Below are 22636 nucleotides of genomic sequence, written 5' to 3'. Positions count from 1 at the left end.
CGGTTTGAAGACATCTTTGAAGATATGTGCTTACGAGCTGACCTCGGACCATAATTTCGACCTCGTAATTCTCAGCAGATGATGTTAATCATTTTGCCAGCTTTGGTCCTTTGTGCTATGTAGGACGTGTACTCGGGGACTGCTCTTTGGGGCGCTATGTGGGTGAGGACGCATTCAGCTATTTCTAACCCTTTTGTTTTATTCTACTGCACTTCCTGCACCTGTACGTCACTGTCGGGGTGTTTGCTGAACTAGTAAACATATATGTGAATATAAAAGGTGTCATATGGAGTTTTAAAATAGAAGTCAGCGGGCAGGAGATCTCGAAGAGGAGACTGTCTCATCGCAGCACAATTAGTGGTAGAGGCTTCCTCCACAGAGACCCGGGGGAGAGCTGCGTGGGAGGACCAGCGGGGTTGCAGGTCTCATTCGGAGTTCCGAACACACGTTAGGCTGTCGCCGCAGCGCGGAGGCGATCTGACACAAACCATCCTGCTCCTCACTGCCATTTTCCCCCGAGCCCAATTTAAATCCTCTCACTTGGACCCCGATGCCATATTTGCACTATGCAGCCCACTGCATTACTCCACTGACTCCAAATAATGTGTCATGCGCTTTGCTCACTATGAAGGTGATCTGACATTTTTCTTTCTTTCGCCTTCTAAAGGACCTGCCACTCGTGTAATCCTATCAGTGAATCATAAAACAATTGTCACACCCTCTCATTTGCATCTCCAAAACCTTTGCCTACTGTACTTACTGACTTAGAATGGTTACCACTTGCTTTATTTCTCTGCTAATTCAACGACCACATAACCGAAAGCCATTCAGATACCGCCATGTATGTATAATTATGGAACACAAAAGAAATATTACAGTAAAATTGAACAATCTGTATAACCAGTGGAATAAAACACCCTTAACATAATTCAACATTTCATACTTGAAGTTGTATAAAATAAAAACTAGATCCCTACATTAACACAGATCCCAAGCAAGTGTTTTGTATCAGAAAATCAAAGTATGCATTACACCTCTTGAAATTGTAGCATAGAATATATCCATATACTGTTATAGATTATAGAAAATACAGTACAAAGCACAAAAAAGTAAGGCACAAACATTTAGAAGATAATAAAAGTAATGACTCGATGTTTCTCAACATGCATTTTTCACATTGAGGGCACCAGAAATGGAAGCGTCTATAAAGGTCAGCATTTTCGAACCCTGGATGCATGGCTACTTGCCCCAGGAGCATTTAAGAGGCTAGGCTTGCTGAGCTGGATCACAGCACCAAATCTGACTCATTTGTATGTTAAGTGCTGCTAATGTCAGTGATCAGGCGGCCTTCCACGCACCGACCATATAACCACGTATCCAGGACCCCACTGTTGGGCGAAGGTTCTGTTACCCGTCTCTATTAGTTATTACTGGACCGAGATGCGGCACCTGCCCATCTGACATCAGTGCCCTTTTCCACAAGTAGGTCCTGAGTGAGCAACATCTCAGATCGGTGAGACACGTGCCATTAGGTTGGTTTCCCCTTAACCAGCAACAGTGAGGCAGATCATAGCAGACTCTTTGGCATGCACACCAAACGTGTTGCACAACACGGCGAGAAGCTGCTCATTTTCATGTCCCTCCTTTTAACTCCTACATAGCCAGAAAACTATCATTCAGGGTTGAAAATCTGAACTTACACATCTACAGAAACTTCACAACATGACATTGAATGTGATTTAACGGATCAGACATGAAATAAAATTTCATAAAAGAGTAATTCTGCACTGAGTAATCAGTAGGGGGCAGCTGCCAAAAAAGACACCTCACATCGGGACTATTTTTGCATCCTTTCAGATAGAGGGCGTATATGTGTGTGTGTGCACGCGGGCCTGTTACACAACAACGCGAATGTGTCATCACTTGTAATGCAGGAGGATGTTGCAGGCACCTACCTGCAACAGCGAGGGTGGATATGCAGGGAGAGGCTTGAGAGCACCCTGGGGGCCAGGATCAGATGCTGTGCACACATGTACATGGGATCTACCGCACTGCGCACGGGTTCAAATGGGGATCAGCGCAGCAGTCCGAGGGTCAAACAGGGAAAGCCAGCACAAGCTTCCATTTCTGAATTTCTGACATGGGCAGGAATGCAGCTTTGGACAATATGGACAACGTGGCTGGGGCTTGAGCCCTCGGTGCCAACTGCCGCTGTACATCAGGGGTCGATTCGTACCTCCACTGGGACGAAACCCCCCGAGTTCGAAAAGTGCCAAGTGATAGCCCGATGCTGAGAAAGCATATCGTGCTCCAGCAAAGGGCTTAAACTGGTTTCAAAACCTCTATTCATTTCCAGTAAAGTCAGCCTGAATCCAGAGCCCTTACAAGGTTAAACAAAGAAATATTACCCTAAAGTGCACATCTGAGAAATTCATTTAAAGAGCTCCCTATTGTTGGGAACAACAATAAAAAAAAAAACCTAATCAATTTGCCTTAAGGAAAGTGATCCATGTTAGTACGGCGTGGGAGTCTATGGATCAAGAGTAAAGATTAATGAGCTTAGAGCCTCGGCTGAAAGTCAAAGCTTCCTGATTGATGAGCTTTGGTTGCACTTAGCAGTTCCATTAAATAAGGGGCTCCTTGACTGAGGAAACATGCAAAGGGACTGGCCAACAGAAAGGGAGAGGCGGTCACATCCCTCTCCATCCCTCCCCATCCCTAACCGTATGAACCCATTGATCCAGGATAGGTGCGAGGTGAAAGGTCATTCAAAAGGTAAAGTGACCAGCTTGTGACACCCTCGCCACGACCTGGGACCCGAACGGACTCTACAGCGCGGCACTAGTTGGCAGGAAATAAGGTGTGACCCGGAGCTAGAGACAAAACGTGAATATTGACAGAGCAGCGACAGGTGATTAGTCCTAATGCCTTTATCTCGTGGAGCCGAGTGCAAGCGCAGTTGGCCTTGCGTTAGGTGTCCTTGCCAAAGGACAAGGTGCAGTTTGTTCCGTACCACCATTTTACTGGGACTTAAACCTTGCTAGAAATGAGAAAAGCCTTACAAACCGACATTTATTTGGATCACATTCTGTAAACACACACACACACACACACAACCTCTCACTCGCTGCAATCTTTAGAAAAGTACTCTACACACTGCCTGGGGCGAGCAAAAATTCAGAACCTTCTCGCTGGAGTAGGAAACTTTTCTTTTTTTCAGTGTCCTGAAGCTTTTGTCAATGTGTGTCCGCGTGCTGCATTCAGGCGTGAGCGAACGCACACACGGTCCACGGAGTGATGGAAATGAGCCCATTAGCAGCTCTAGCCTGAAACAGAAGCTGAGGTCAAGGTGTAGCTCAACACCAGCTGGTTGTAAACCCTCCGCCAAAAAAAAAAAAAAAAAAATTGTACCAGGTCAAAGTTCAGTGAGCTATGCAACCACTGGATGAAAAAGAACGATATAAAACACCCTCTGCTGAAGAAGTTGCTTTTGTTCCTGGGCTCTGGCAAAAACAAAACAAAACAGGCCGATCTATTCATAAATGTATATCTACGTATGATGACAATAAAACTACAATATTATTCTACAGTTATCAGTCTGTATGGGGCAGCTGGTAGTGGTTAGAGCTGTTGCCTTTGGACCCAAAGGTCATAGGTTTGAGCCTCATCTTCAGCTGTAGTAACCCTGAGCAAAGTACTTATCTGGTCTGTAGCTTCTCAACAGTTCCGATTAGCAGATGCTTTTGTCCAAAGCAACTTCCAATGAACTCTGTGTAGTTTTATCAGCCCAGACACCTTATTCATCGGGGTGACTTACACTGCTAGGTACACTACTTACACTGGGTCACTCATCCATACATCAATGGAACACACCCTCTCTCTGTCACGCACAGACACTATGGGTGAACCTGAGCAGCAGGTCTTTGGACTTTGGGAGGAAACCCACGCAGACACAGGGAGAATAGGCAAACTCCAGACAGAGTGGGGATCGATCCCATATCCTATTGCACCACTCAGGTGCTGAGACAGCAGCGCTACTCGCTGTGCCATCTTGCCACCCCAGCCCACCGTGTTTAGTTGTAAGGCTGGGTGGCCGCACCACCATCCATGTGTCTCGTTTATCAGCACCTGTGATTTACAAAAACTTAATTTATAGAACGTTTCATTTATCGTTCAAGTTACCTTTTTTTGTTGCTAGTATGATTAGTCTGGTGGTGCAGAAAAGTGAAAGAAGTCAGATATAAATCTCAAAATAACAGCAAAGCATGAAAATATAATTATGTCCTGCAGTCATTTTATTATTCTACAGTATGTATATATAAGCAGTATTTTTTTTTACATGTGGGGGTGTGGTGGTGCAGCGGGTTTGGCCAGGTCCCGCTTTCAGGTGGGTCTGGGGTTCAAGTCCTTCTCGGGGCGTCTTGCCCTGGGTGCATCCCCTCCCCCTTCAGCATCACACCCTCTGTTGCTGGGTTAGGCTCCGGTTCGCCATGACCCTGCTTGGGGCAAGCAGCTTCAGACAGTATGTGTTTGTGTGTATTTCAACATGAATAATCTGTGAAACTAGTGAAAAATATAGCCAGTCATTGATACATTTTACTTGTTTGTGTCCATATTTTTTTCCTATAATATAGTACAGAGTATGCGACTTACAGGAGGGATGTCAGAACAGATCCCTGGAACGGATCGAGGACCATGTGTGCCACTGATTCTTACCAGTGCTTCCATGGTATCAATGAAACTACAGGTTGGTGGGTTTGTGCATCCAGATTTACTTTTCATAACTTAAGATGCAGGGCTGGTAGGAAGAGGACAATCACAAATGTAATCACTGAGCTGTCACCACCTAAGCAGAGGTCATTTGATCTCACATCTAGCGCGACAGATAAAGGATCCTTGTTAGGGTCTGAAGCTGTAAAAAAAGCTCAGTGAGAGCACCTTATGAAGAATAAGAGCGATGTGTAGGATTTTTGGAGTCGTCTTGGAAACGAGCAGTGCGGTGGTAGCTGCTGAACAACAGATGGTCGACGTTCAAAAACAATCTGACATCCACACTTACCAGTGGATATGTAGACACACAACACTTATCCCTTCACGTGTGTGTTTGTGATGTATGGGCAGATGTTACAAGCTCACTTTCTCCATCCATGTTTGGAGAAAGAGTCCAGTACTCTCAAATGCAAAAACCAAACTCAAATTGCACATGAGGAAACACGACATTGCATGTAGGTCCCAGATGGAGGAAAACGTGGTACTGGGGTGTCCACACCGTGGAGCACAACAAGATCCTGGCACAAAGTCTACGGTTTCGTCAATGCCCGAAAGCACTATGGCGTACATCTGTGGTGTCTACACGAGGTGGCTTTTCTAAAAAAAAGTTAAGCAATATCATTCCAAACCTCATTTATGCATTCAGAAACATAGGCCATACAGTGCTGGATACAGTCATGTAGTGTTTGTGGAAACGAAGTGCTGAAACGGATACAAGCGCAGACAAGCAGCGTAAGAGGTCTGGGAGCAGCCTGTATTTGAACATACAGATACCGAGGAGTTGCTGCCCATTTGCCGTCAAGATAAGGAGGACTCTGCTATGGCCATGGCTGTACATGTCTGGGCTGGAAGAACATGCACAGCAACTATACAAATGAGTCACCCCAAGAGCCCAAAACAACCACATGATGATCTCTACATGTGTTACAGGCACATTCACATAACAAGTCATGATGGGACACTAGAAACATGCGGGTTTATACTCACTGTTACACATTTTAAGTTTGTATTGTAAAAACTCAAATACCTACATTGTCCAGTCTGCTCCACTTTGCTCTCTTTTTCAGCCGTGCAACAGGTGGCGTAGTGATTAGAGATGCTGCCTTGCCATCAGGGGACCCAGGTTTGAATCCTGACTCCTGCTGTAGTATCCCTTACTTTAAAGATACAGCTGAAAGTGCTCTAATGAACAATTACCCCTACAAATAGGTAAAACGGTGTAAGTCGCTTTGAAGAAAAGCATCAGCTAGATAAATAAGAGCAAATGTGCTCCAGGGCTGAAGTGAAGCTTCGTGCTCAAGTTCAGCAAGCATGTGTGGTGCAGCTTGATCGGCTGCCCCGTGCTACTATCGACAACCTCATGCATTCACCTCGTTTTGCCAGTAATGTGAAACATTTGCCAAAATAAAAACAGCGACAGCAAACAAAGTGCTTCAATAATCCTACGACTGTATCTGAAGTTCCAGCTGTTCAGTTCATTTTTGCTTACTATAGGATGCATGTTGCTTCTGAAAAATTGACAGAACAAATGTAGATGATCAGCAGATGAGGCAGGGAGACACTATTCTGCAGTGCTTCACAATCGGTCATATCTTCTTGTTAAAAATCCAGAGGGCCCTGTGGTTTCTTCTGATCAGCTGTCTATCTGCAAGGCCAAAACAGAATGTGGTTCAATACTTGCACACAATAATCTGATTTGATCGTCATCCAAGCGAACAGGGAGTGTCAAGAGGGCAAGGCCCAGAACATGTGCCATCATGTGCTGTGTTGTGTTTTTCCACAATACCGATGCTACATGCAACAACAAAATTCCTTGAATTTTCTTGCACTGAACAACAATATTATTCATTTTGCAGGGTTTTATGTAGGGCTTTTCTTTTTGAGGAATTAACCATTTTGTAATTGTTTAGTAAGGAACTTTGAGCTGCTCATCTACCTGAAGATCAAACATAGTATTCAGTATCTCCAGAATGAATAAATGACAAAAACTGCACATAAAACAGTTCAACATACTGTAATATTTCTTCCACATGTGCCAGTAGCCTTAATAAATACAGAAATTCCATGGTGAGGACACTACACTCAACAACAGCACCTCGACCAAATCAGGATATATCACCTGAACTTTTGAAAAGCATTTTGCAATAGGGGGTGATCTTCAGCTCCTGCTCCAGTTAAACTCACCCACTAAGGGAAGCATCCCTGGAGGAATGTCTAGCGGAACATCTCAAGTGTACATGAAAGTCACTCATCTTTAACTATCAGAGGTGCAAACAACTGCTGTCTAAACCTGTGGAGTTTCATTTACTCTGGAATAACCATTTTACAGCATTAAAATTAAATTTATTTTCATTCATTGTGCCAACACTACTGTGTTCATGACACTGGTTACATCTAAGAGCAAAAAAAGGTACAATTTAGAGAATCGTTGGGGTTGAGAGACTCATTTGAATGACAGGTAATCAAAAGCAATTGTGTAAAGAGATGCAATTATACATCTTCTGCGTAGTTAGAGATTACACGGTTTGCGTTATCACCTTTTCATGTTTTATTGCCTTATTCATGAGTGTTGGAGGCAATTCAGAATAAGACCGTGGATCCACCGATGAATATTTATTGCAACACTTGAACCTGGCCTTCAGTGTCACAGATAGAGGTGTTTAAACCGTAATGATGCAAGACTGATGCAAGCATCCTATTTACATATTCAATTTAACTCTCCTATCACTTTGCACAGAAGACATACTGTATTTTCAGAAGATGTATCTGATACAGTGTTGTCTATTGGCATCTAAAAATAATAAAAAAAAAAAGTCATTATCTGAAATGAAATGTGAATGTAAGCCTGTCACCAAATGAATCCACAGTGAAATATGGCCACACTGTCCTCCGTCAGTGGCTGCCTGTTCTGCCAACGCCAAACCCTCCATAAGAATAATTGATTGCTTTTGGCAAGGCCACTCTGACACATCTGAACAAGGACAGCACAGGAAACTAAATACAACAAACAAAGAGCTTATGCTAAGTTACGTCTGAATAGAGAAAGCAATGGAAAGTGAACCAGCAAGTACGCTCTTTACAACCCAAAGGGTATCGTGTGGAAACGGCTCAGCCCTCTATTACCTCCATCTATAGAGCAGTGACGTCCAGCTCCAGGTGTTGACAATGCTGATGCTCAAGGACTGAAATGGCTCCAGAATAGATGGCTATGGCTTTAAAATGTTATCTTAAATTGTCTCAAGTGTTTGAATCTTCGCACTCGATGCAGATTAAAAACTGGAAATGTGCTTCTGTCAGCTTGTAATGCAGTGTCCCTTTCTTCTATTTCAAACACTTTAGCTACACTCTGGGGGGAAAATAACCCATTAATTAGTGTAATTCAAAAGGGGGGCAAAGGAAAATTCTAGATTACAGAGGATTATGTAAAGCAAGCTGTGCAAAGACTGCTCACAAATCTGAATGTGCCGTGCTCTCAGTCCCACAATTCCTTTCTGCTCCTAGTGAATAAAGTGACAAAAACATACAAGAGCTCCTAGGACTCCCAATCAAGGGCCACATCCTACCCTGCTGTCTATCATTTACGGACTTAAGAGCTTTGTTGACTCCGAGGTCCCTCTATACAGCAGGGAATAACTCAAAACAGACTTACTAAAGGACAATTAATAGAAACTAATGGCAAACTGTGTATAAAGAGCAACAACACAGCTGCCCATATAACATTACAAAAACATGAGTTTCACAGAGATCATCAAATGCACAGTTTGGTCACAGTATAATGCAGTTCAAAGGTAAGAGTATGATAATCCACACACTAGGACACGGAAAGGGTACGGGACAATACCTTTCCATGTGGAACATCCTTAAAAAGGTACTCACTACATGTACTGATAACTTCTAACACTGACCAAGGACAATTATCTGAAATGCTGAAAGCAAGGAAAAATTATACAATGCTGTCGAGCAGCACTAGGAGTAATTCCTACTAAAATGTTAGCAAAGATTAAATAAAATTAGCTTTAGGGCACATAATGCTTATTCTGAACAAATCCTCATGATGCGACAAAACTGCATATTTTTCTGTGAACACCAAGGAAAACCAAAAGCCTCATAATCCAATTACATTAATCAGTTTTTCCTCACATGACTCTGTATCAGAGGCTGAGCGTACCAGCGCTGTGGCCTGGCCTGCAATGAAACACTCAGAGAAACCTCGAAACAAGGACACACAAGGTTAATTCTGCGGAAAACAGGATTGAACGGATAAGTCGAGAGCTACATCAGTTGCTGTTAGTCAGAAAGCTTAATTAGTAACATTGTTGTTTTTTTTCCCTTTTCAACCAGTATTTTTGCAGTATCAATTTACTTGGAGTACAACCAAGGTGAACATGGCTGTCGTAATATATAGTGAGTGGAACATATGAAAGTCTGCTTTCCGTAAGCAGGAGCAAACCATCTACAATACATTTACATTTATTTAGCAGACGCTCTTCTCCAAAGCAACTTATAATGGATACTATGTAGTGTTACCATCCCACACACCTTATTCCCCAAGGTGACTTACACTGCTAGATACACTACTTACACTGGGTCACTCATCCATACATCAGTGGAACACACTCTCTCTGTCACTCACATGCTATGGGGAACTTGAACAGCATGTCTGGACTGTGGGAGGAAACCAGAGCACCCGGAGGAAACCCACACAGACACGGGGAGAACATTTATATAACAGGTATAATATAGGTATAACAATTATACCTTGCATTTCAGCAGCGTTGGCAATTTATGAGACAACGTCATTTTGTTTGTTAGATGTTTGAAAGAGGTCAGACAAGCAGATCTATCTTTCAAACAGTCCCTCTGGGTCCACAAGGTGTGTGCCAAGAACCAAACTCGTGCATCAAGCTGAGATCAGGGCAAGTACCGGCACAACCTCACACACCTGCATAAAGTGAACTTCTCCTGTTCCCTGTGCTGCAGCGGAGCATCGCAGAGCGTAGTCAAATAATGTCTGTTTTCCGCTGATGGGATGTCTTGAAAGTTGCAAAGTATCCCATTACAAGGACAGTAATTCAGAGTACCCTCCCCAAGGGTAATTAGATTCTCCTTACTATGTGTGACCACCAGTGCATAAGTTGTACCCAAGGTGTTTGTCGTCATGTTGCCTCAGGGGTGGAAAGACTTTGGGAGATTGTTATATTAATTAAAAGGAAAAAGTGTCACACAAAAATGTTGTCAACAACTACAGAAACACACCCTGTGTCTGATGTTCAACCATTCATTATAATTAATGGCAGAACAGCAGACAGTGTTTCTACTAATTACTAATTGTATTATTAGATACTAATAATTATTAGTAACCTCTTGTCAAATGTGGGATCACAGTGATTCAATACCTATCCTGAAAGTATAGGGTGTGAAGGACTGTACACTCTGGATGGGATACTTTTGCAGGACAATCGCACACACACACACACACACCGGGCAATTTCCACCAGTACACCTGAAACATCTGTGGGCGGAAACCAGAGCACCTGGAGAAAACCCACATGATCACAGGGTGAACATGCAAACTCCACACAGATGAAGCAGGGTTCGAACACCCATTCTAGGAGCTGCAAGGCACCGGTGCTACCCGCTGTGCCGCTGCACTGATCTCCGTTTTCTGCGCAACCTGTAAATCGGACTGCCTATTGCGTGCTTGTTCCCAATTTTAATCTTTATCCAAGTGAGAACTGCCTCTGCCTGTCAGTAAAAATCAAAATGAACTCCCGTCTGGAATGAATATTTATTTATCCAAGCCGAGCGGCCCACTTCAGGGCACTGTTTTGCATTGGAAATGCAGCATCAGCCCCTTTGCTCTACAGCAACTGTGCCTCCAATGCCCTCAGTGGAGGAGCTAACCTTCAGCCCCGCTCACACTGTACATCTCAGCCATCACCTGACAACAGGTAGCACCCCTGACCTCACCTTCACACAGTGCCACTATACTACCGCGACTTGTGGCTGCTGGTTTCTCCCAGTGCCAGAACATCTCATAGGCACATTTCCATTATAATTTCAATATATTCTTAGCCAGCACTCTTACTCAGTAGCACACATGGGTGCTGTTCCAAAAGATGTTTGTGCCATAACTGGACATAGAGAAACCGCTGACGGTATAAATATTAAATAACACAGCGCATTAGTCAAAGGGTGTAGGTGTTGCCATATATGAAGCGAGCTGTTAGTTGATTCATTTAATCTGGGCGAGTGAAAGCACGACAGAACAAGGTAAGCCATTGTAGTTCTAATTGGTGGTGACAGCTTTGGAACCGACTAGAAAATAAGCCAGAAATACCAGAAGGGTGACTCTTTGGGGCAGAAACCAGGAAACACCCCAAAGCGCGTGAGCCGCGCCGTCTCTAGATGGGGTGAAGCTGAGAATCTTCACCAGGTGCTGAGGTCTCAAGACACTGCATAGAGAAAAGTGTTAGAGGTGTGTGTTCGGGGTGGCTGAAAGTCGGTTGGACGCCTACACCCGAAGTATAGTAAAATAAGCAGGAAAGTCAGCTGGAGAAGGTGATGGAGCAGTGTAGGCGTGCAGAGACCAAACCCAAAGCTGGTAACATGGAATGGAGAAAAGAGTCAGAGCATCCCGGTCCCAGCTAAACACGGACAAGTGCACGGGCAGCAGGGGGCGCAGTGATTAAAGCCGCTGCCTTACAATGACTGAACCCAGGTTCAGCAAGGTACTTACCCTCAATTGCTTCAGTAAAAACTTACAAGTTAAGCTAACTAAAATTACTTACTTTATTCACCCATTTATAAAGTTCACTCATTTTTACTGGAGCAATTAAGGGTGAGTTCCTTGCTCAATAGTACTACAGCTGGAGGTGGGTTTCAAACCGGCAACCTTTGGATGCAAAGGCACCAGCTGTAATCCCTACACTACCAACTGCCTGCTCCATGTTGACATAGCTGTCTCTGCAACTTGTGGGAATTCACCCAGCTTCTTTAACACAGCACTCTTGCTGACAAACTGAATCACATTTTGTCTGGTCTTTGATTCTCACACACACACACACACACACACACACACACACACACACACTCTCTGACTGAAACCTCTTGTCCCAAGCGGGGTCGCAGTGAGCCAGAGCCCAACCCGGCAACACAGGGCGCAGGGCTGGGGGGGAGGGGACGCACCCAGGACTGGACGCCAGTCCGCTGCAAGGTACTCCAAGGGGGACTCGAACCCCAGACCCGCCAGAGAGCAGGCACAGGCCAAGCCCGCTGTGCCATCACAACCCCTCCTCCTCAAATAGCCTCCGAGAAACATCCTTTACCAGGGTACGTGACACTGCACAACTGCTCCACAGAACAACCTCAGAGGAACATTGGGAGAACCTTCTGACAACAAATACAGAAGCTTACCACAGTTTTTCCTCCATTTATATGAGTGAACATGAGTCTACTCACTGTCCATGTGGCAGTCTCTACTTTTCAAACACTAACCCAGACACACACACACACACACACACACACACACACACTAGACTGGGATACCGCCCAAATGCACAATATCATTTCGAAGCACAATCTCTGCACAGGAGTGACACTTTAAGTGGCATTACTCTATAACAACACTTAAAACGCCAAGCATATGCAAATCACTGCTTTTAATATCAACACACAAAGACTGCGATAATTTATATGAATAATTCACTGTACAGCATTAAGAAAGTATCGATCACTCGTGTAAAATGCCGTAATCCTCAGAAGTACAAAACCAATTGAGCAAAGTGGTCAATCAATATTGTATGCTTGAAGTACGATCATTGGTTTGTTCCTCTGTTCTTGCCCCTAATGGAAAATAAATCATTTAAAAATATGCAACAGCAAAGACGATGACCACGTTGGAATAACTTCATAAAATTTTCAAATATTTCATTGTTATTCACACAATATTGGGTAGAATAACAACAACAACAACAACAACAACAACAACAAACCTGGTGCCACATTAAAAAACAAAAGTGCCATTGTCACCTATACAGAGAATGACCATGTTTTGTTCCATGTCTGACACTAAAGGCACATTTTGCTCCATCACTATTACTAGGGTGTTGAGAGAAAACCCCCAGAATCCTTTGGTTTTCAGGCATAAGAGAGCAAGGTGAGAAATGCTTCCAATACCTTTGGGATGCAGAAGAGAGACGACTCTTTAAAAACATACCACCCAGCCATGGTTAGATGGAGAGAAACACAGGAGGGAGGAGACCTCGGTCAAAAACTGGGATAATGGTATGCAAATAGGGTGGGATATTAAGTCAGGCACAGGGAGAAGATCCTCGTGCATTGCCTCGCACACAAACGTCTAATTGAATACATATGCAAGTATAATTTATATTATGTGCATGGAGATCATCAAAATGCAAATTGCACTCATCTTCAAGAAAAAGCTTAAGAAGTCCCACCGTGTGTCACAACAAACTACTGTGTGGTCCTATCCATCAGCAACCAAAGGTGTACCTGAGCATGGCAGTCTCTCAAGTTACCCCAAGCAATACAAATTCACATTTTCCAGGGCCCTCAGGTGGAGTCTGTAACCTTTTGCAAAAGGAATGCTTGGAAATCTAAAAATGAACTCATCCTGGTGAATAAGGTGTGTGTGCTGATAACACTACATAGAGTTCATTAGAAGTTGCTTTGGAGACAAGCGTCTACTAAATAAATAAATGTAGATGTAAAATATGCTCTCTTTCCCATTGCCCATTGACACTAATGCAGAAGACATTAAAAAAAAAAAAAAATCTAAAATAAATATTTTTGTGAAACATCTAAGTGCCTAACACTTTTCCACAGTACTGTATAAGGACAGTGACAAATGTGTGCCCAAGACTTCCCGAGGAAGCAGAGCGACGCGGCTCGCCAGGATGGTCCCTGCTGTGGCGAAACACCTGTGAAACGAAAGCACGCTCACAGCTGAGCTGCTTCAGGTGTGAGCTCTACAGCACAGACAAGTGTCCAAGAGGACATATCACTGACAAAGAGTTCAGACAAGAACCCAGAATTCATGTGATTGTTGGAAGGTGTTCCCCAAACTTCGGGTTCTCCAACTAGCTCCTCATTTTTCTATATGGGGGGCATTTTCCCGAAGATAATAATAATCCGCTAGTAATTACATACCTTTTAGAAACACAAACACACTCACACACACACAAAGACACTGACTGAAGCCTCTTGTCCCAAGCGGGGAGCTGGAGCCTAACCCAGCAACAACGGCGCAAGGCTGGAGGGGGAGGAGACACATTGAGGACAGGACGCCAATCCATCACAAGGCACCCCAAGCAGGACACGAACCCCAGACCCACCAGAGAGCAGGACCCGGTCCAACCCACTGCGCCACCACGCCCCCCTTTTAGATATATTAGCATATAATTAAAGTCCATATGCAGAACAACAGGTTTCCAAAGCAACAACAAAATATACACATTTGTTATTTTTAGGATAAAAAAAAAAATCAAATTAATGCAAAAAATTAAAAAATCCCCCCCAGAAACAATAAAAATGTATAAAGACATTTATTCATTTATCTTAAGTTTTTCTCCAAAGTAACTTACAACTTTAATGTACTTATAATACACACACACACACACACACACACACACACACACACACACACACACACACTTTCTGAACCGCTCATCCCATATGGGGTCATGGGGAACCGGAGCCTACCCGGTAACACAGGGCGTAAGGTCGGAGGGGGAGGGGACACACCCAGGACGGGACGCCAGTCCATCGCAAGGCACCCCAAGCGGGACTCGAACCCCAGACCCACTGGAGAGCAGGACCCGGTCCAACCCACCACGCCACCGCGCCCCCCTGTACTTATAATAATTTTACCTATTTATACAGGTGTGTAATTTTACTAGAGAAATTTAGTGTAAGTACCTTGCTCAAGGGTACTACAGCCAAAGGTGGGAATCAAACCTGCAACCTTTGGGTCCAAATCTGGATCTGCGGGGTACTGGAGTGAGCATCTCAACAAGAATTTCAAAGCAAACTTATTTCAGTAGATGAGCCTTTAAAACTCTACTTTCTTCTTTAAATAATAAAGTGTTAAAACATGAGAGCAACAAAGCAGGGACATTCAACGGCTGCTGTGGTTTAGAGGAATTAGTGGACAGAATTGTGATTTGTCCCAGAGCAACACAATAAACGCACTTCAGTCAGAGAAATCCCTGGAGCTCGAATAGGTCAGATGTGCCCCATCACGGCACCGAAATTGGGCAAAACCGCTCCAGAAAGTTCTCCACCTCCAACATCAAAGCATGTGCAAGAACATTAAAGGGGTGGAGGAAAAAAAAGGCAAGGGTGGGAAAAAAAAAAAAAAAAAAAAAGCCACATGCCATCTTCTCTATAATTTGCCTGATAATGATCCTGTCACTGTACTGGAATAATTATAGTCTTTAGCTCTAACACAAATATCATATCGGCATTGTGTAAGAAATAGAAAGACATGAAATACATAACAAGAATACTCCAGAGAAAGCAACCTGTGTCATTCCATAAACGATCAAGTTGATGCAACATACTGAAGTGATGGAGGGCACAAGCTGAGTGCCACTAAAATGTTTACATCATCACGTGTTCCCTTCTACTACGACTCCAGCTGTGTCTGTACGGTGCAAGGACAGGAGCCCATTACAAAATTTGGACATGGACATTGCATCTTCCTGTAGACTGAGGTCCTCCAGATCCCATGCTGAGCCTCTTTAAAGATCCTCCTGTTTGATCAGTCACAGCTCTTGAGTCAAGAATCACGGCAAAACTCGATTTTTCATGCAGAACCCTTTACATAAAAGGTCTCGTGTGAAATACTCTGTAGCTCTGGGTTTGCTTAAAATATTATTCCATTTTAACTCTTGCCAAACATAAGCTGACATCATCATGAATTGAATTCAACTTCCACCCAGTAGGTGTAACGGTACAAAATCCACAGATATATAAAACTAAGCACATTGTATAAAACAGTACTGTTACAGCACTTATGGAAAATTTGACCTTTTAAGTACTGTAGAATTCAATCAGCGCTATTCTGCTCTGGTAAATACATTCTCACATTACAAATACTGACCGAGACGAACACGTGCCTTTTGAAAAAATTGGTTTCCTTCGCAAATATGACGGCCAGATGGAAAGCAATTCATTGAGAGGTTTCTAAATCATAGACGGTAAAAATGGGTTTCTCGACGTTTCTCGTAATATAACAGGGTGTTTCGTTCGCTCCATATTGTCACAAAGTTGGCTAAGGGCTGGTCTCTCTGCATCGCAGTGAGGTCTGCAAAGAGTCAAGTCCCACGGAGGTTCCCCGGAGAGGTGCAGTACTGCCAGGCAGCGTTTTTAAGGCTAATAATAAAAAGGAGGGGGAGAAAAGGAAAAAAAAAAAAAAAAAACAAAAGTGTGTGGCTCTTCTCTTATAGCCCTGCAGAGCAGCAGCAGCACATTAAACCTTGAGCAGCAGGCAGTATACAGAAGGACAGCACATGAGTCCAGGGTCTAAACTGCAGACCAAGTGCTATTCTGGTTAAGTGACACAAGAGACAGATCCAAGACTATAGATAAAATTATTCATTCAGTCAATTAACAGACACTAAACTAAGCACTTTTACTTGTGAGCAGCATGGTCAACAAATTTAGAAGAGGGTAAAACAAGCTGCCCTGGATTTTAAAAAAAAAAAAAAAAAATAAAAAAAAAAATTGCTTGCACACTTACATTTAATAAGATTTGAGAAATCAAACTCAACTTTTAGTCACATCTTAATACTATTACTGACAACCTTCATTTATTTAATGTCTTTGTCCAAAGAACTTAAAATGTTCAAGAAAAGTTGCTGGTCTAAACATGATTTATCCATTCTTAAAGCAGGGGATTTATACTGCAGTAATCCAGGTAAGTACATTGATCAAGGGTAGTACAGCAAGAGGAGGAATTCAAACCACGTGCCTTCATACTGCATATTTAGCTTTGGAAAAAAACCCTGCTAAACATAAATGTGACAGCCCTAATGACTACGCCACCTGCTGATGCTCTTTATTAATAGAGAAATGCATGGAAATGACAGCAACTTTTTCTGTACTTTGAAACTTACATACAGCCATACAGCATGGAAAGTACATGATCAATGTAGTAACTAAAACATAATTATAAAAGGAGCTAGAGAAGTGTCCTATTAAGCTGAATACCAATTACCAATCCATATTAGCTATAAAGGTCAAGACTTCATATAGGAATCGCTAAAGCAACATGGGGTGGATTATTTGAAGATGCCAGTGCCTGAGCTGTAGGTGTATATGATGGAAAAAAATTAAAATTGTTTGAATTGGGAAGGGAAACGGTGTTAAAAATCATGACAGCACTGGAAAAGATAAACATGGTCAGCACTTTCCAGATGTGCACATACATTGACAATGGCTTTGAAAATGACCACAGAATGTGACTGACAACATTCGGTCCCCATTCTAGTAAAAACAGTTCATTGTGATCTTCAGTAACCTGAATTTGGGGTGGGACAGACATCTGGAAAGTGCTGAAGTCCAAAGTCAAGAGCAGTACAACTTATAAACTGGAGTCCAAACATGGACCAGTGAGAGGTGGAGAAAAATAATAAGGTCTCAAGATGACTTTGGTTTCTCCAAACATACACCCTCCTAACCTTTCCTACCTCCAAATGTAGGAAGAAGACTCAAAGGATGCCTTGGAAACACTTCTTTTACACAGTGGTGAATCTGTAGCGGTTCGAACGACCAGTTCATGACAATCAGCTGGTTCGACTGGTGTGCCCCACGGTCACATTAAGAGCTAAGGCATATGAAAAATCATGAGCACACATCTGAAAATACGAATGTTTTCTGAGTTGATGAAACCCCCCCCGACACAATCCTGAATAGATTCAAGAGTAGTGGCATGAGCATCAGGCAGAGGTCAAACATCTCAGACCAGTGCATCTTCACATAGATAAACCTCCGTAGGACCTTCTGCAGCACAAAATGCCAAGTAGTTTTCCTCCTCCTTCATCCCCTATAGAAGTGGAGGGTCTCCTTCTTGAAAAATGATTCAATCGGATCTCCCAGTTCTACTCATGGTTCCGGTCTTGTGTGAAAGCATTTGAAGAAGAAATTAAGCTGTTCTAACAGAAAGGAATGGGCCACTCATTATTTGGTTACTAGGACAGCAGGGGACATAGTGGTTGGGGCTGTTACTTCACAGTCTTTAGTGCCCAGGTTCGAATCCTATTCCTGCAGTATTACCCTCAAGCAAGGTATTTAACGCTGGGAAATAAAAACCCAGCTGTATAAATGGGTAAATCATTGTAAGTAGCTTAGTAGATAAACCTGGTATTGTAAATAGTTTTGGAGAAAAGACACACACACAAAAAAAAAAAAAAAAAAAAAAAAAAAAAAAAAAAAAAAAACTGGTTAATAAGATTGTTTAAATGCACCCTGATTTGCCTTGTACCCTTTGCATCCAGGATAGGCTCCAGATCACTAGGACCCTGTTTGAGGAAAAGTGGTTATTAGTGGGGAAAGTGAATGAATCCTTTCAATTTCTTTCAGCTGACTTTGAGAAAATGACTACTTAAAACCAGCGAAACCAGTGTCTTCACTGCAGTGTCAGTGGAATACGTTCTCCGCTGAAAACCACCCACGTTCCCAACAGTTTGGACCCACCTTGACGACTGAAACACTCTTTCCAAAGGCCATTAGAAGACAGCCTTAGCCACACTCATGATTCCTTAAAGGGTGGACAACACCTCTCAGACCTGACCAGCAACAATGACCACTACAAACCCCTAGCTGAGTACAAGAGATGCGGTCGCACCGGAGAAGTACAGCGCATGCTGCGTGAACCTCCTCTCAAAGTTTCTTCTCGAAAGGAGCTTCTTCTCACATGGGCCCACCTTTCCAGGAACAATACATCCTGCCACATTACTGAAACACAGAAAAAGATCAAAGGCCAAGGTCTTACACAGAAAGGGCTGCTCTTACAGGGCAGAAGAGCCAGCATGACTGGGAAACCATGTGACAGGTTTGCAGGGTGTTTTTCCCCAAATGTGAAACACTGTGACTATGTAGCAGTATGAAGTGTGTGTGTAGTGGTTTTGGGGGGGGATGGGGCTTAGGAGCATGGGGTCACAGAGGCATGGCCACTCACTGCTGTGTGACACACACACACACACACACACACACACACAGAGAGAGTGCACTGAAATCTGCGCGAGTGGGGTGTGAAAATGAACATTCAATCATGATGATTCCGTACAATTTCTGTCTGTCAGTAGTGCACGCGGGAGGAGGCGCTGCTCATTCCCGTCATGGCTCTGAATGTCGAACTGATGAATGGAATATAACAAGGGCTCGGTCCGTGTGCTCAGCATTACCGCGTTCTTACCCCATTATTCCTGATCAGTCCGCGCTGTGCCCTGTTATGGCTGACGGACGGTGCGCTGGGATTCCGAGATGCCGCCTTCCTCTTCCTCCTCCTCCTCTCCAAAATCATGCCATTTAAAATTCAGCGCACAAATGACTGTCAGTCGCCGCGCGCAGCAGGCGTCAAATCCACGGCAGAGGGATGCGCGTCCACAAAATCAAGCATTGCGTGGACGGAAGGAGCGAGAATGAACGGGCGAAGATGCAGATGCTAAGTTCCGTCCGTGGCCGTCACGTCCAGCTCTCAGCGCCGGCTGCGCGTTCCCACGGAGGCGTCGCGGCGCACAAGCGGCTCGGGAACATGATGCATCGCTGTGGACGCCTGGCTTCGTCTTGGATTTGTACGCGCCGGAGGACGCGCGGGCTTGTTACGACGCGGGAGCGCGCGTACGCATTTTGGCGGGGTTGCGAGGGGCGCCTCCTCTTCGCTCGCTCGCTCGCTCTCTCTTCTCTTCCCCTCCCTCTCCACACGCCCCTTTAAACGGCCAACCGGACAAACCGATACCCTGAACAGCGCTCCCGGTTCCCTAGCAGCTGACAGCGCGGCCACGGCTCGTCGCAACAGGAGCGCGCCGCGTTCTGGCGCCGCAAAGCTGCTCTTCGTCATTCATTCACTCACTCACTCACTCATAGATATGGAGCTGTCATGTCGAAACAGGCAACATCGCCCATCTCCAGAGCAATACAACATCTGTAAAAACAACGCGAGCACAAGCTTGAAGCTACGCGCCCTTCCAGCACATTTACGTTTGATTCCGTTTTAACAACAATACTAAACCGACACCCACGAGCTCACTCAGATGTTACAGAAACAATTAGAGGGAAAATATAACACAAATACTGTGTAACAATCAAAATATGTTTGTCGCTTTACATGTTTCCTCTACTGTTTCGTACAGACATTTCATCACATACATTCTATGCTCCCCATCCGAGCAATGACGCCATCGAGGAGACCTACGTCATCACGTCTCCTTTCGCGCTGACGTCAGACCGAGAGTGACGCAATCATGCTAGACTCATGACGCCCAATTTAAAATGCTTAAAATTATGTATATTATTTAAATTTACTAAATATTGCCATCAAATAATATTTAGGTTATAGAAGTCAGTGTAAATTAACAATGTAGTTCATACGGGATTTATAAACAATTAATCACTTTCTTATTGATAGCCAGTTGCCCAGAACACAGAAGCTGGTCAGTGGTGTATGCTGTGTTAAACAGCACACACCCTGGACAAAATGCCAGTTCATTGTAGGGCAATCAAACTTAGTGAGGAAACACACAGAGAGTGCAATTTAGAGTCATAGATCCATTTGAAACTTTTTGGGTTATGGGTGGGACCACATGTAACCATGGGGAGAGCAAGCAACTTTGCAAAGACTGAACTGGATTTGAATCCACATCCTAAGAGTTGCGAGGCTACCTGCAGCACCGCCCACTGTGTAAACCGGCTATCCATTTTTCAACTCTGTAGGTAGTATATGATATCCGTACAAGTTTATCACTTTTGTTGTGTTTCATTTGTCATGCAACCTCTTCATACAGCAGCTCTGATAAAAGCCAACATTCACGCTATACTCACCATTGCTGTTTTCCTACAGAACAAATCTGGATCACGCCAGAAAAGGAGACCAAACACCTAAAACACCAAACTTTTTCAATAAAATTTGATACTACTTTAATACATGATAAAAATATCTCGAGTATTCATATTTAATTAATGATTCAATGCAATAAGTTCATAATCAAGTAAGGAATACTTCTGTCTTGCCACTTGTAGCTTTTCATAAATTAAAAAATCAGTCCTTACCAATATTTTTTCTTTTTATCTCCAGAAAGGACATACTAATTAAATAAATAATTATGATTATTTTGTAGCATCTTGTCATGTCAGTGGTATTGTTAATAATTCAAGCTTATCGTTCTTAACTTTCTGACTCCCCCAGATACTCATGTTGAGGTCATAGTGCTCAACTTTAGCACAATCTACTACAACTTTGTGATTTATTAGAATCAAACTAGTTTTACAGTAATTGCCTATGGACATCCTAATAGTGTGAATTACCACATGACTAACTGGCTGAAGTAAGATCTGAACATAAACTTGAAAACTACGTTTCTGATTACTTCTGAACACGGCCAACAACTTATTTAAAACAATCAATAATTTAAGATAAATGAAAAATTTTAATAATATATGGGTGTCAATAAGAATCCGTGAGACAGAATCAAGCTCCATGTGCAAAGCAAATTAAATAGTGTGAACCTTTAAGTCTTTTTGTCATGACCCACAAGGACAATACCCGTATGGTCTAGAGGAAGCACCACTCAGTGCCATTAGCCCCGACCCAGGAACCTGTTCATCATCTGGTGGATAGTGAGGTATAGAAGGAGCAAGTGGCCAAGGATAGATCGTGGATTCTTAATCAGTGTTCCATTGTGCTCTCTTGGCAAACTTTAGTTACCCCTTTCCTACGTCTTGTCCCATAGGTGTTTAGGTTCCAGTCTGAAGTGCTTGTTCTGTCCACTCCTGTCTTTTGTGCTCCTGTCCAGGTCCAGTGTTCTGTTCTGATATTTTTTCACTTCTCCGTGTTCAAGTCCTACTCACAGATTTGTGTTTCACATTTCACCTTTGTGAAAATACACTGTGTGTCTCCTTGTCCTGCATTCATTTCACCTCTGCTCCGTACATTACAGCACGTGGGATCATTACTTTTTGCCCGTGTCGGACTCGCATCTGAACGCTACATTTTTAAGAACAAACTCCATCAAACATCAGTCTGTGATGACTTATGGGCCAATTACTGTGGCACCATCTGATATGCCACGATTCTTTGCTGCCACTTTGCTTTCTTATGGGGTAAAAAACCACAGAATTGTCCAGTACACCTAAAAGAATAATTTTCATAGAATTTCACAATAACAGCATAAAAGTAAATAGATTTTTATGGTTTCCCAAGTTTGGTCTGGGAATCACATTTATGTTTACATTTATTCCTTTGTGAATGAAGAAAATTGTGAGAATGTGTTTGATGAATTTAAATAAATGCATAAATGTTGTTTAGGAATGTATATATATTTCATAAAACAAGGGTGTGTTTTCAAAGTTTATGAAAGTAAAATGAAACTGTGCATTTAATATAAATGTTGGTAGGGTGAAATGTCACGTGTGAACAATAACATTTTTTGTACTTTGTAAAATAAGTGTGCTTCATATTGTAAGTCAGATATGTATTTCTGAGAATGCCAAGGTAAACTGTATTTATGTCACATCATTTATTTTGCCCATTTTATTATTTAACTTATTCAATACACAAATGTTTCATCCATCAGTTTCATCCATCATTTTAATAACCAGTTGTCCAGAGCAGCGTCACTGTGAC

General features: G+C 43.0%; 1 protein-coding gene across 2 annotated transcripts in view; it reads right to left on the bottom strand.

The window, feature by feature from the left end:
- The window catches only part of homer1b (homer scaffold protein 1b), a 37204-nt gene extending 17167 nt beyond the window's left edge, over positions 1-20037 (bottom strand). Inside the window, exons 1-2 of one of the 2 annotated variants that reach the window (XM_018759140.2) lie at positions 19211-20037; positions 5802-6415 (exon numbers count right to left, since the gene is read on the bottom strand). In XM_018759140.2, the coding sequence (XP_018614656.1) occupies positions 5802-5803 (2 nt within the window). In that variant the 5' untranslated portion in view covers positions 5804-6415; positions 19211-20037. The remainder of the gene's footprint in view (positions 1-5801; positions 6416-19210) is intronic. The other variant, XM_018759139.2, reaches the window with a different exon arrangement.
- Between the last annotated feature and the right edge of the window lie 2599 nt (positions 20038-22636).

Source organism: Scleropages formosus, chromosome 17, assembly GCF_900964775.1.
Source record: "Scleropages formosus chromosome 17, fSclFor1.1, whole genome shotgun sequence".
Classification (NCBI taxonomy): domain Eukaryota; kingdom Metazoa; phylum Chordata; class Actinopteri; order Osteoglossiformes; family Osteoglossidae; genus Scleropages; species Scleropages formosus.
The sequence above is the reverse complement of the archived record's forward strand: the minus strand, read 5'-3'. Positions and strand labels throughout refer to the sequence as shown.